At 34.0% G+C, this 13,730-nt stretch overlaps 1 protein-coding gene across 3 annotated transcripts in view; it reads left to right on the top strand.

Annotated features, from left to right (window-relative positions):
- The window catches only part of NDST3 (N-deacetylase and N-sulfotransferase 3), a 213,124-nt gene extending 202,545 nt beyond the window's left edge, over positions 1-10,579 (top strand). Inside the window, exons 13-15 of one of the 3 annotated variants that reach the window (XM_030815757.1) lie at positions 4,338-4,440; positions 6,436-6,541; positions 10,017-10,579. In XM_030815757.1, coding sequence (XP_030671617.1) covers positions 4,338-4,440; positions 6,436-6,541; positions 10,017-10,108 — 301 coding nt within the window. In that variant the 3' untranslated portion in view covers positions 10,109-10,579. Of the gene's footprint in view, positions 1-4,337; positions 4,441-6,430; positions 9,473-10,016 lie in introns of those variants that run through there. The other 2 variants (XM_030815756.1, XM_030815758.1) reach the window with 2 other exon arrangements.
- Positions 10,580-13,730: the final 3,151 nt, after the last annotated feature.

Raw genomic sequence — 13,730 nt, 5'->3', positions numbered from 1 at the left:
TCCTTCTCACTGGCATCCTGACACACTTATACCATTGCCTATGAGTGTATGCATACAGATGCCTAGGCGAGGTGCCAGCTACACACACAATTTTTTTTTCTCAGTGAAGCCCAGCATGACACCTGCTGCATAAGATCTAATTAATTGGCAGACATAAAAGAAAACCCTATTTTTCTTTTGATTCTTAATTTTAGCATGTGTGGAGTTCCGTGTTTCTTAGAAAAACTTTCTCTCAGAAGACTACTCATTTTAATACACAGCATATGCATGCTCCACTTACGTTATCTACAGCAAGGTATATTAGCAAAAAGTAATAGCTGCTCTGGATTCTGAATTTTGATCACTTGAATACTTAAAATGAGTCAGAATGCAATTTTGGAAAATTGCTGATAGCAAAATGTTAATGAAAAATATTGCATCAATCACAGACTTCCAGAAATGTTGCATTAGACTTTCCCAAAGGCTTTAATATGCAGACTATTTAAATAACACAGTCTTTATTAATGATCTTTTTGTAATTCTGAATATAACACTAACTTATTCAGTTGCCTTATTGATTCAAACAAGAATATAAACAGCATGAAAACATAAAATGTTGTGTCCTGATCTGACATAATTGCTTTAATAATGATGAGAAACCAGGCTTTACATAAATGGAATGTGATTATTCTCTCTAATACACAGTCATACAGAGGCAGAAATCTAGGTTTGCTTTCTTTTCATAGGGCTAGAGTTATAAATTCTACAAGATTAACTACATATAGACTACACCCCCACATACACACACACACACACACACACACACATTAGATCACACTATCATTTTAAGTGCTTTGTTAACGTATAATTTACATATAATCACCCACTGTAATTGTGCAGTTCAATGAATACAAATGTATAGTTTTATGTACCACCAGAATCTGTTAATGTATAATTTACATATAATCACCCACTGTAATTGTGCAGTTCAATGAATACAAATGTATACAGTTGTATGTACCACCAGAATCAAGATATAGAACAAAAAGATATAATCCAAAAACTTTAATCATGCTCCCCTGTAGTCAACACTTTCTACTTACCCTGACCCCTGGGAATCATCAAGCTACTTTCTTTCACTTAGCATAATGATTTTGAGTTTCCTCCATGTTGCTACATCTATCAGGAGTCAGTTCTTTATTATTGTTACATATTACGCCATTTTATGGATGTACCACAATTTGTTTATCCTTTCACCGGTTGATGGACATGAGTAATTTGTATTTTTTGGCTATCATGAACAAAGCTACTATGAACAGTTGTGTGGACATACATTTGCATTGCCTTCAAGTAAAAACCTAGAAATGGGGTTGGTGGGTCATATAGTAGTTATGTATTTTAATTTCTAAGAAACTTTACAAAGAGGCTGTAATATTTTTAATTTCTACCAACAATTCTATTTGTTCCATGTCTTTGCCAACACAGGATATTTTTAAAATCAGTCATTCTACTGAGTGTACAGTGCTATTTCATTTGTAATTTTAATTTGCATTTCCTTAATGATGAATGATGTTCAGCAAATTTTCATTTGTTCATTGACCATTCATATGTGTTCTTTGGTGAAGTGTCTGTTCCAATCTTTTTTTTTTTTTTTGAAACGGAGTTTCGCTCTTGTTGCCCAGGCTGGAGTGCAATGGCACAATCTCGGCTCACTGCAACCTCCGCCTCCCAGGTTCAAGTAATTCTCCCACCTCAGCCTCCTGAGTAGCTGGGATTACAGGCATGCACCACCATGCCCAGCCAATTTTGTGTATTTAGTAGAGACAGGGTTTCTCCATGTTGGTCAGGCTGGTCTTGAACTCCCAACCTCAGCTGATCTGCCCACCTCAGCCTCCCAAAGTGCTGAGATTATAGGCGTGAGCCATCGCACCCAGCCTGTTCCAATCTTTTATGCAGTTTTTATTGATATTTTCATCTTTTATATTGAGTTATATATTCCAAATACAAGTTCTGTATTAGATATATTTTTTACAAATGTTTTCTCTCAGTATGTGGTTTCCCTTTTCACTTTCTTAAGTGTCTTTATGAGAGAAAAATTTTAAATTTTGATAAATTCAAAATTATCATTATTTTTCCCTTATGGTTCATCCTAAGAAATCTTTGCCTAACCCAAGGTTGCAAAATTTTCTGGTTTTTTCCCCTAAGTTTTCTTTCAGAATTTTTATAATTTTAGCTATAAATTTTTAAGTTTTTAGCTTAAATTTTTATAGTTTAGGTTTAGCTCAATAATACATTTCAAGTTAATTTTTATATACAACATGAGGTAAGGGTCAATGTTCAGCTTTTTCATATAGATATCCAGTTTTTCTTGTGAAATTTAAAAGACTAATCCTTTCCCATTGACTTACCTTGGCAGCTATTTTTCGAAAATTAGTTGACTGTAGATGTGTAGATTTATTTCCGAACTCTTCATTTTGTTCCACTGATCCATCAGTCCACTGATGCCAACACCAGGCAGTCTTCATTACTGTAGAATTATAGTAAATCTTGAAATTAAATAGTATGAGATCTCCAACTTTGCTCTTTGTTTTCAAATTGTTTTAGCTTGTCTACTTCCTTTACATTTTCATATGTACTTTAGAATAATTTTCTATTTCTACTTAAAATATAGTCCACTGGAGTTTTGATAGGAATCATACTGAATCTATAGATAAATTTGGAGAGACTTGGTATTTTAAAAATATCTAGTCTTCTGATTTATGAGCATGGTATAGGTCCCTTTTTTCTAAAAGTTATCTTAACAAAGTTTTATAGTTTTAAGTGTGCAGCCGTTGCACATATTTTTTGTTAACTGTCACCCTAGATATTTCAGGTTTTCACATTATAATTTTAAGCAAAATGTTGGAAGTAGCATTCCTAGAAGTAGAACAGATAAAAGGCAAAAGAAAAACGTTATCTGAAATAATTCTAATTGAGAAGAAAAATGGCAATATAATTATTGAATAACAAAAGCTATGTAAAGGAATTATCATTGCTATTACATTCACTTTTATACCTGAGCATACAAATTAGTACTTTATTTACAATGAATAATAATATAAAACCTACTTGGAGACCAGTAAAAAAGAAAAGGCCCTGAACCTAAAATCAGCAGGCCTAGACTTGAGTCATGACTTGAATATTGAAGAAGTGTATAGTAGTATAGTGCAAGGTAAATAAACCTTGACAAACATTTTCTCCCTTCTCATTTTGTGTTCAACTAATACTTGGCAAATGTTTACAAGAGCCAAACAGTATGCTAAATGCTATAAAATGGGAAGAATCCTTCACACCATATCCTTAAGTGTTAGAATGAAACCTCAAATGAGAAAGAGTTATATGAAATATTTTGGTAAGATAAAACATACATTTTAATGTGCTATTATTGTTTATTATAATTATGGCATAAAAGGTTCATTTAGGCTGGGCACAGTGGCTCACACCTGTAATCCCAGAACTTTGGGAGGCTGAGGCAGGCAGATCACCTGAGGTCAGGAGTTTGAGACCAGCCTGAACAACATGGAGAAACTCCGTCTCTATTAAAAATACAAAAATTAGCTGGGCGTGGTGGCACATGCCTGTAATTCTAGCTACTCGGGAAGCTGAGGCAGGAGAATCGCTTGAACCTGGAAGGTGGAGGTTGCGGTGAGCCGAGACTGTGCCATTGCACTCCAGCCTGGGCAACAAGACCGAGACTCCTTCTCAAAAAAAAAAAAAAGAAAAAGAAAAAAGAAAAAAATTCATTTATAGGTGCTATTACTTTAATACAGAGCTCATACCAAAAGAAGAAAGTAGCTCTGAAAAAAATTAAATGGATTATAGCTAGAGAATCCTAAAAGTAATCACTCCATGATACACTGAAACCTTTTCTCTTCTATTACCTTCTAGTTGGATGATACAAGTAGCATCTAAATCCATAGACATGGATGAAGACTGACTTGTTTTTAAACCCTACAAAGAAAAAGAATGACTTGTTTTTAAACCCTAAAAAAAATTTGAAAATGTATGTATTGTTTCCTTCCAGATGAAGGAAGTAGCCTTATTAATTTCTATTAATAGGAGACCTGCTGACAATTTTTCTATTAGGAACCTGGCAGACTCACAAATATGACAGATGAACTCAGAATTTAGAAGTATGCCAAAAGACTTTATGCAAAGGAATATAGTAAAAAAGAATTCAGTTTCTCTGGTTATAGATTGTTATCCCAATAAAATATTTATGTATTGGTCACTATATCATATGTATTGGTCACTATATCATATAAATTGGTTGAAAAATGATTTCCTGGTTTTTTTGTGTGTATTTTTTATTTTTTTAGGTTTGATTCTCATAAAGGTTTCTGGTGTCAGTTACTGGAAGAAGGTAAAACAAAATGCCTTGGAAAGAGCAAAGGAAGAAAATACCCTCCAATGGATTCTGATGTAAGCATAGAGCTTAAAAATACAAACTAAATCAGCAAAATGATAATCAATAATATCATCTATTTTCTTAAAAAACTAGTTAAAGTCAAAATTCAGCCTTTCTAAAAATTAAAAGTACCATTTCAATTTCAGTACAGGTAGGTTGCTTGTTTTGATTTTACCCACAATATATTATTACCTGTCATGCAAGAATAAAGGAAAACAATAGAATTTGACATTCTGAATAAGAACAAAGAGATAATATCTTATTCCAAAAAGAATGATACCTGCACAAAAATTTTAGTATAAATGTTAACTGAAACAGGAAATATATCCACTGGAAAGTGAAAATAGGACCAAGATTTCTATTTTTGGCCAGGTGTGGCGGCTCATGCCTGTAATCCCAGCACTTTGGGAGGCCGAGGTGGGTGGATCACTTGAGGTCAGGAGTTCAAGACCAGCCTGGCCAACACGATAAAACCCCATCTCTACTAAAAATACAAAAAAAAATTAGCTGGGCATGGTGGCAGGACCTGTAATCCCAACTACTCAGGAGGCTGAGGCAGGAGGATTGCTTGAACCCGGAAGGCGGAGGTCGCAGTGAGCCCAGATTGTGCCATTGTGCTCCAGCCTGGGCAACAAGAGTGAAACTCCAACTCAAAAAAAAAAAAAAAATTCTATTTTTTTCACTGCCTGAGTCATTCTGTTGTAGTAAGTGTGCCCTGGACAGTAATATAAATTACTGATATAATATACTAAGTTTTGAGCTATTAATATGCTAATAAAATGAAAGAAGCAATGTATTTCCCAACATCTAACATACTAGCAGATAATTTAGGCTTTGGGGAATGTAGACACACACTTTGCAGTATGTATTCAGCACTTCCTGTTTATTCTGTTCAGAATGGCGCCATGGTTATCACTTAATGCTACAGTTTTCTCCATTTCTATACCCCACATTTTTACTTTAATGCTTACTTGACATATATTAAGATTTACTAATAATATTTTTATTTATTATTAGTCTAGTTAGTATATAGTTTCAATATAAGCATGCAAGTAGATTTTGATTTGTAAATTTTTTTTAGATCTCAGAAATTAAAATATGATTTGGGATTTTTCCCCCACAATTAATACATTACATTAACTGAGAACCCTAAGATGGTCTGAGGATCCTAAGGTGGGCTAAACTTATTTGAATACTTTAACAAAACCTTGAGTACTATTTTTTTGTGCCTTGCCTGATAGATGCAGGGTCTGTCCTCAATAAACTCATAATTAAATCATATATAGAAGAGAGAGAGAGTTTCTGTTGTTTTGATAAACAAACTGCATTTTCAGAACTCCAATTTTCCTTGGCTGATTATTAAAATATACCTTCAGAGCACTTTGAAAACAACCCTTCTTTTCCCAAAAGAAATTGACATACAATTTCTATAGCATTTCGAGAAAGTAATATAAAATATATCATATGCATTTATGTCAAAGCTATTTCCCTGTAAATTTATTAAAGCTAAAATGTTTAAGAGACACTGCAGAATATCTTTCTTAGCATTTTATTTTACTCTGGTCTAACACAGACTTTATTAAATTTGGTGGTAGAGAAAGATAAGAAAAACACAACTTTTCAGGATATCCTTTCTTCTCAACAAGGTTACTGAATAATCCATATTGGGTTTATTTAAGGGAGTGGCTGACTTTGTGAAAATAATGTCCAGAAAGGAGGTAAGAGTAAAGAGGTCTTCACAGAGGTAATGAAAATACAAATGTGTAGGAGGGATTAGAGTGGGCAGTACTGTCACCATGCCATTTGCCTCTTCCTAGTAAGAAAAATGCCAGTACCCAAGACCGTCAGTAAAATATCATAGTATGTGCTAAATAAATAGTCCACATGCTTAATACAAATTTTAATACAGATCTGGTATACCTGATACTTATTTCAACATAGTCAAAGTGTATGAAATGTAATAAACAAAATAAAATGTACTTTTTTCTCCTCCTCTCCACTTAGAGCAGGACATTTCTGTCAAGCTACTATCGAGATCACAATGTGGAACTCTCAAAGCTGCTGCACAAACTGGGTCAGCCTCTGCCATCCTGGCTGAGACAGGAGCTGCAGAAAGTAAGATAGCACTGAGAGAAAACGTGAGACTTCATCGTCCAGGTAGAACACACCTTTTCCAAAGCTTCCAGAAGCTACCAAAAGGCAGTTGAAAAATATACCTCTTCAAATGAGAAAAAAGAACAAAGTTTCTTCCATGTGCTGGCATGTGGATGATTAGAAAAAAAGAAAAAGTATGTGTTACAAGCCTTGAGGCCTGTGGCCTTTCTCTTAACCCATATCTGAGCCTGTGGGATTATTGTAGACTACTGTGCACTCATGTGGAAGTCAACTGCAACCAACATAAATATCAAACACAAATGCAGAACTGTTCCATTTCATAGTAATATTTACACTTTTATATATCAACTAAGACTGTGTCTCTGTAGGTTTTTAGACCACTGTTTGCCTGTACAATGTTTTCTTATTATTTTATTCTATAAAGTGTCCTATGAAACAAGAAGCAAAATAAACATCATAATGTAGCATAAAATGTCAAAAGCATAACACCCATGAAAAATGCTTGCCAAAATTTAAATCCACTTAAGTATTTAGAAATAATTGTAAATTATAATTTGTGCTAGATCAGAGTGGAAAAGTTATATATGAGCTTTATCCGCACCAAAAAAAAGATAAGTGCTATAGCAAAAGTGATTTTTTCATATACATAGTCTAGTGAATATATGTAAAAATTACTAACTCTTCCATCACAACATAATTGTTATACTGAAATATATACTGTAAAGCTGTTGGATGGTAAACAGAAACACACGGAGTACACCAAAACAGTAAATAACAATGTAAAGTGTACTGACTGAATCCTCTAAAGGGGAGAAATTGTAGGGGTCTAAAAACATATCATTGAGAATTCTATGTCCACTTGCTGTAAGCTGTGAATCTATCCCAGTAGTCCTCACTAGTTCTACAGAAATGCATGCCTAGAGTCTGAGGTATGTGTCATCTCCAGAAACAGGTTGACTTTTAAATGTGAATAGCTTTTTTTAATGCTCCCCAAAACAAAACCTATTAAACTAAAACTAAAAACAGTTTCCCTAGATGATGTGGTTAGGCTATTTACATTTAGGTTGTTAAAAAATTCCATTTTCCCAGATAGTTCAAAATAAAATTATGTAATGTAGAGATTTATAACAAAAAACAAATTAATATATTATTTGTAATCTAATGTTTGCAGTGATACTTTGGATATATGGCAAAGAAACATAAGCAGAGCAGAGGCCCATTTTTGAAAATATTTCACCCATCACTCTGCTGGAAGATAACAGATCATAGGTACAATTAAGGATTAGCTACTAAATTAAATGCAGGAAGTACAAAGATGAACAAGTCATGCTCTTGAAATATATTTACATTTAAATTGTAAATGATATATATGGTTAATAAAGTTTCCAAAAAAGAAAAGAATACATTGTACTTATTTTCCTGTTAATATTTACTTAATTTTTTTTTTGAGAGGGGGACAGAGTCTCACTATGTCACCCAGGTTGGAGTGCAATGGTGTGATCTCAGCTCACTGCAATCTCCGCCTCCTAGGTTCAAGTGATTCTCCTGCCTCAGCCTCCTGAGTAGCTGGGATTACAGCTGCGCACCACCATGCCCGGGTAATTTTTGTATTTTTAGTAGCGACAGGGTTTCACCATGTTGGCTAGGCTGATCTTGAACTCCTGACCTCATGATCCACCCACCTCGGCCTCTCAAAGTGCTGAGATTACAAGCATGAGCCACCATGCCCGGACTACTTAATTTTTAAAAGTACTGTACATATACATAAAATTTAAGTAGTAAATTAATTCCCTGCTATGATTATAAGCCTTTATAAAATATTATCAAAGGTATGATTAGAAAAAAATGAGAGGGAAACCTATAGTAAAAATATTTTCATTGTCATTTTAATGGGTAAAACTTACTAATTAGAAAACAAATTGTGAGATCCACTTACTATAAATTTTTAAATGTACATTATAATTACTTTTTAAAAGTTTTATGTACCTAAAGAATATGCTAATTTTTAAATATACTATTAGCAGAAAGAATTGGAAAAATCACCAATTTTTAAGACTCTTGACTCTAAAAACAAAATCAAAGTCATTTGGACAAATATGGGAAACACAGTCTTCATGCTTACTGCTGTCTCTTTTATAGCAGCACATGCCAGACATGCTAGGAAAATTAATATAGTCTTCCATCTCCACCAACTTAAGAAATCTGGCTTAGGAAAGTTAAACATAATGAGAATAGGCCCCAGAAGTTACATACAGTGTCATGTTTTCATTTGGCAACAACATTTATTCTAATTTTAAAAAAGGAAAAGAAAAACTGATACATTTATGCTTTAATGGTAAGATGTACATTTGAACTGCTAAGCAAAGCTGCTAATGGCATATTTTGTTTAGGTAAATCGAGTTGACTGAACACCTTATCCTTTTAAATAGATGTCAAAAACATACTCCATGTTTGTATAAAGACAGGAGAAAAAGGAAGAGATCTTACCAAAATTTATTCATTCACAAGTACATGTATTATGCTAGCTAGAGCAGCAAACCTGTGAAAGGATTTTTGACCATTCAATGTGTCTTGAAGACAGCATCAAATTCTAGAGGACATGCATACTTTCCACATTATATACTCCAACTGGTTAATATGCTAATCTGAAAGTAACATAAATACATATGAGAGAATAATGAGAGATAATCTGATTTAAAACTAGCTTTGTATAGAATTCCCTTTTTCATTGTTTAAAATATGAAACTTCCTCAGGAAGAAATGAAATGGTTATTTCAATGTTTATAGCTGTAATATTCTTGTCATTCACATTGAATGAAAATTACTGGAAACATTTTTTTCTCTGAGTTTTTTAAAATAAAAAACCTGGATATAATTCTGATAGTAGCATGGTACCTCGAATGTACAACAATAAACTGATAGGAAAATGAAGAGTTTGGACCTGGTGATTTTAGGTAATCAGTAGGTATTTTGTTGTTTTGGCCTGGAGGTGAGTGGGAGGTGGTTACAGAACAGATACTACTAACATAATTCAAAATGAAGAGATAGAAAGCTTTCAGGTAGGATATATATCTATCCTATATTTATAAAACCTTTCACAGATCCTTCTCCTCCTAAATTTATATGTTACTTACAGTGATTATTTTTTAGTTCTAATAAATATAATGCAGTTTCTAAGTCATTTATGGGACCCTACAATAAGAGAATAAGAGAATCACACAGCTGTTACTAAATGGACTTCAGAACAGGAATGATTATAGCATTTCTTACTCACAGTATTCTGTTCTGCTCCACACCAATGATCCCATTTCTTTCTTCAGAGTTTAAAAGGTGTTCATCTCTCTTTTCTAAAAATCTGGCAAAACAATCTCTGCAAAAAAAGGAGGGAGGGGGGATTTTGAGAGTGTAAAGTTAGCCATTTATCTTCATTCTCCACAAATTTTATTTTCTCTCTTCCAATCCCTTTCTTTTCTAGACATCAGCTTTTCACATGTTGCAACCCACCCCTATCTTGGGGCACCAGCTGAATTCCCCACAGGCTTGCCTCCCACACACGCAGCTCACTGATTGAGCTGGGACATCTCATCTTCTGCCTTCAGACTGTGATTGACAGCATTGGCTTCCCTGTTCCTCAGGCTTTCAGTCTCAGATTGGATTACACCGTTAACCACCCAGTCTCCAACTTGCACAGCAGATTATGAGACTTCTCAGCCTTATTAAATTCGGCATTTTTGGAGAACTCTAAGACACACAGTTTCACTTTGATTCCATCCCCCCAAAAATCTGCAATCTACTTTGAGTAAGCCTTTCACCTGTGGCCAAGGATACCTAACAAAATTTGAGGGCCACTTCTCCCCAAACCAGTGCTGCTACCAGTTCTTGCGATTTATTGTCCCTAATTTGTTGTCTATAAGAGTTCTCTATATACTCAGTGCTCTTAATAAATGTTACAGAGTAAAATTTATTAATTTATTTGTTAATACTGAAACTAATAAATAAGTTGAACCTTCTTCCATTAATCCTGTAACTATCCTCATCTTTAAGTATCTATCACTTCTCAGTCTATTTCCAAAAGTTATAAATACAAAAATTAATAAATCACTAAAGTTGGATTTAGTTACATGCTCACCATTTCCTTTGGAGCATCTCTTAGAGAAAGAGGAATCATGAATAGTATCAATAAGTTAAAAAAGACATTCACTTGCCAGAGTCAAGTCAAATATCTCTTTTACTATACTATAGTCACAGCTCTCCAGAGAAACAAAACTAGGGGCAGATACATATACATATATATACATATAAGCATATATATATATATAAGCATATATATATACATATAAGCATATGTATATAGATATATACATATATACACACACACACACACACACACATACATATATAAAGACTCATTATAAGGTATTGGCTTAAATGATTTCAGAGGATGCAAAGGCCCATGATCTGTCATCTGCAAGTTGGAGACCCAGGAAAGCCAGAGGTGTAGTTCAAAAGCTTAACAGCCAGAGAGCCAATAGTGTTGCAGTCTGTGTTTGAAGGCCTAAAAACCAGGAGCACTGAGGACAGAAGAAGTTCAATGTTCAGCTCAAGCAGCCAGGCAGAGTTAACTGGACCTTCCTCCACCTTCTCGTTCTATTCATGCCCTTAATGGATGGGATGATGCCCAACAACACTGGGGAGGGTAATCTGCTTAACTCAGTCTACCAATTGAAATGCTAATCTCATCCAGAAAAACCATCATAGCCACACCCAGAAATAATGTTTCACCAGCTATCTAGGTACCCTGTGACCCAGTCAAAGTTGACACATAAAATTAGTCATCACATTTACTTAGCAATCCCTTTCAAGGAAGTCAAAGCAAATTTTACAAATTAAATGCTCACAGCATAAAGTCTCCAAGATATTGTTAGAAAGAATGTATTTGCCCACATCTTACCATACAGAAAAGTGAATTACACTGAATAAAATGTGAGATAGTTTGAAAGCACCCAGAAACTGTGACAAATCTTACATAAAACTGTCTACATCAAGCTGCTTCTTGGTTTTGAGGGAATACATTAAATGTAGGAAATGCCTGCTGTCTACATTTCTGATGCCAAAATGCTCTATTTCAAATCAATAATTGAAATGGAAACCAGACCTTGCTCTTAAATATTATACATAATTTATACAGTTGGACCAAAGAAGATGTCTTCTCTATTTGATAAATAATATTCTGAATCTAAATTTTTTTCAGTTTCAACCACATTAAACAGAAATGCAAGCTCAACATGCTATATACTCCTAGTGCTTTAGTCTATCATTTCAGAACTTACTGTAAATCCTTCAAAGTAAACAAAACTTTTAAAAGCCCACAAAACAAATATACTATCAAAAATAAAGCTTGCTTCACATATAAATGAATTGATAAATTTTTAATAATTTAAAGATTATAATTTTAAAAACAATAAAAATCTATGAAAATATAATATTGATAAATTCTCCCTCCCACTTGTGATCATCCTGAGAAAACCATATTGTTTTCATTCCCAGTTAATTACAGGGATGTCCTCAGTGCAATCAGAATAGCAAAAAAGATAGATTGGACTGTAATTGAACATCTGTTCTTTACTAAGTAACATTGGGTAGGTGACTTTTCTGATCTCAATTTACACATCTGTCAATGGAAGTCTCATGTGATCATTGGTAAGGAGGGGGAATGCTTTCCTCCCTGCTTTGTTTACCATGTGCCAGCAGATCAATTATTGTAACATATGACTCTGTCTCTGATCTATTCTCCCACAGAGGAAGAACCAATGAATTATCTAAGTGGTAAAACTGGAAGCAGAAATTTCGCTTGAATAGCTCAACCTATCTCCCTCACTTCTCTTTGGGATCTACCTGCAAAGATCAGCCACCCTGGTCCTCTTGGCCTGTGTTAAGTTTAGCAGACACTGACGTTTATTTAAAGCCACAAACAAAACCAAATGAAGAGCTAAAAACACAAATAAAAACATAAATACATGCTCAAAAATTAGGAAGATAAGCAAGAATGTGAATAACAGTAATATAAATGAGCTAAATGTCTCCCTCATGTGGGGAGCCAACAGATACTGCTTAAAGTTGACAAATTAATAAAGGTAAAAGCGTAATTGGAATTATGAAGATAATCAGCAGAGCTTAAACAAATGGTAAAAGCAAGTTGCTTTTGATAAGTGGGACTAGAGTGCTGGACCAGGAAAAAGTATTTAAATTTTTATTTCCAAATGCATGAATTGCTGTACTTGTATAACAACAATAATTTGTCATTTTAAAGATCAAGACTATAAATATTCAGGACAAACTGTGTCCAGAAGGAGGACCACAGAAGCAAGAAATCTAAGCAGCATCAGATACTGGATATTATCCAAGAGATTAACTAATAAACAGAACCTCTGCTATGGTGTAGAGTGTCAGCACTACCGTACAATAGTTTTAAAATATATCCTGTGGACCTTGAGCAGACCTCAGTCCTCTTCAGGGGGCCTGCAAGGTCAAAACGATTTTTATAATAATGTGAATTCATTATATGCCTTCGTCATTGTGTTGATATTGATACTAACGGTGCAATAACAATAATGGGTAAAACTGCTGGTGCTTTAGCATAAATCAGGCCAGTAGAATTAATCTGTACTATTGTATTCATCATCATCACACTCATTTTTTAAAACAGTGTCACTTATGATTTGACAAAGCAGTAAAACTATTAATATTATTACATTTCCACACTACAGTATATGCTTTTTAATCTTCCGTGTGACAAAATGTGAAGTGTGCCTGAAGCATGTCTGCTACATACTGAAGTAGGTGGTTGTCTTGAAAAAAAAGCCCTTGAGCAGCTGTTTAAGTTGCAAGTGCAACTAGCCACTTTATTCCTGGAACATCCTTTTTACTTGAAAGAATGACAGAGAATTATGGTTATTCAGACTTGAGCAATTGGCAAATGTTTTCTTAAAACTGAACGAAGTGAGCCTCTCACTTCAACAAAAAACAATTGACAGTATTTCTTGCCAATTATAAAATTTCAGCTTTCAAGTAAAAATTAGAATTTTGTAGAACTTGTATTGCTACCATGAGCTTCATATTTAAAGATCTTTCTGATGAGATTGGTGGTGATATTAAAAAACATAATTTTCTAACATTATATAATGAAAGG

The sequence above is a fragment of the Nomascus leucogenys genome, chromosome 7b, assembly GCF_006542625.1.
Source record: "Nomascus leucogenys isolate Asia chromosome 7b, Asia_NLE_v1, whole genome shotgun sequence".
Taxonomy (NCBI): domain Eukaryota; kingdom Metazoa; phylum Chordata; class Mammalia; order Primates; family Hylobatidae; genus Nomascus; species Nomascus leucogenys.
Note: the sequence above shows the minus strand (reverse complement) of the source record. Positions and strands in the feature narration are given on the sequence as shown.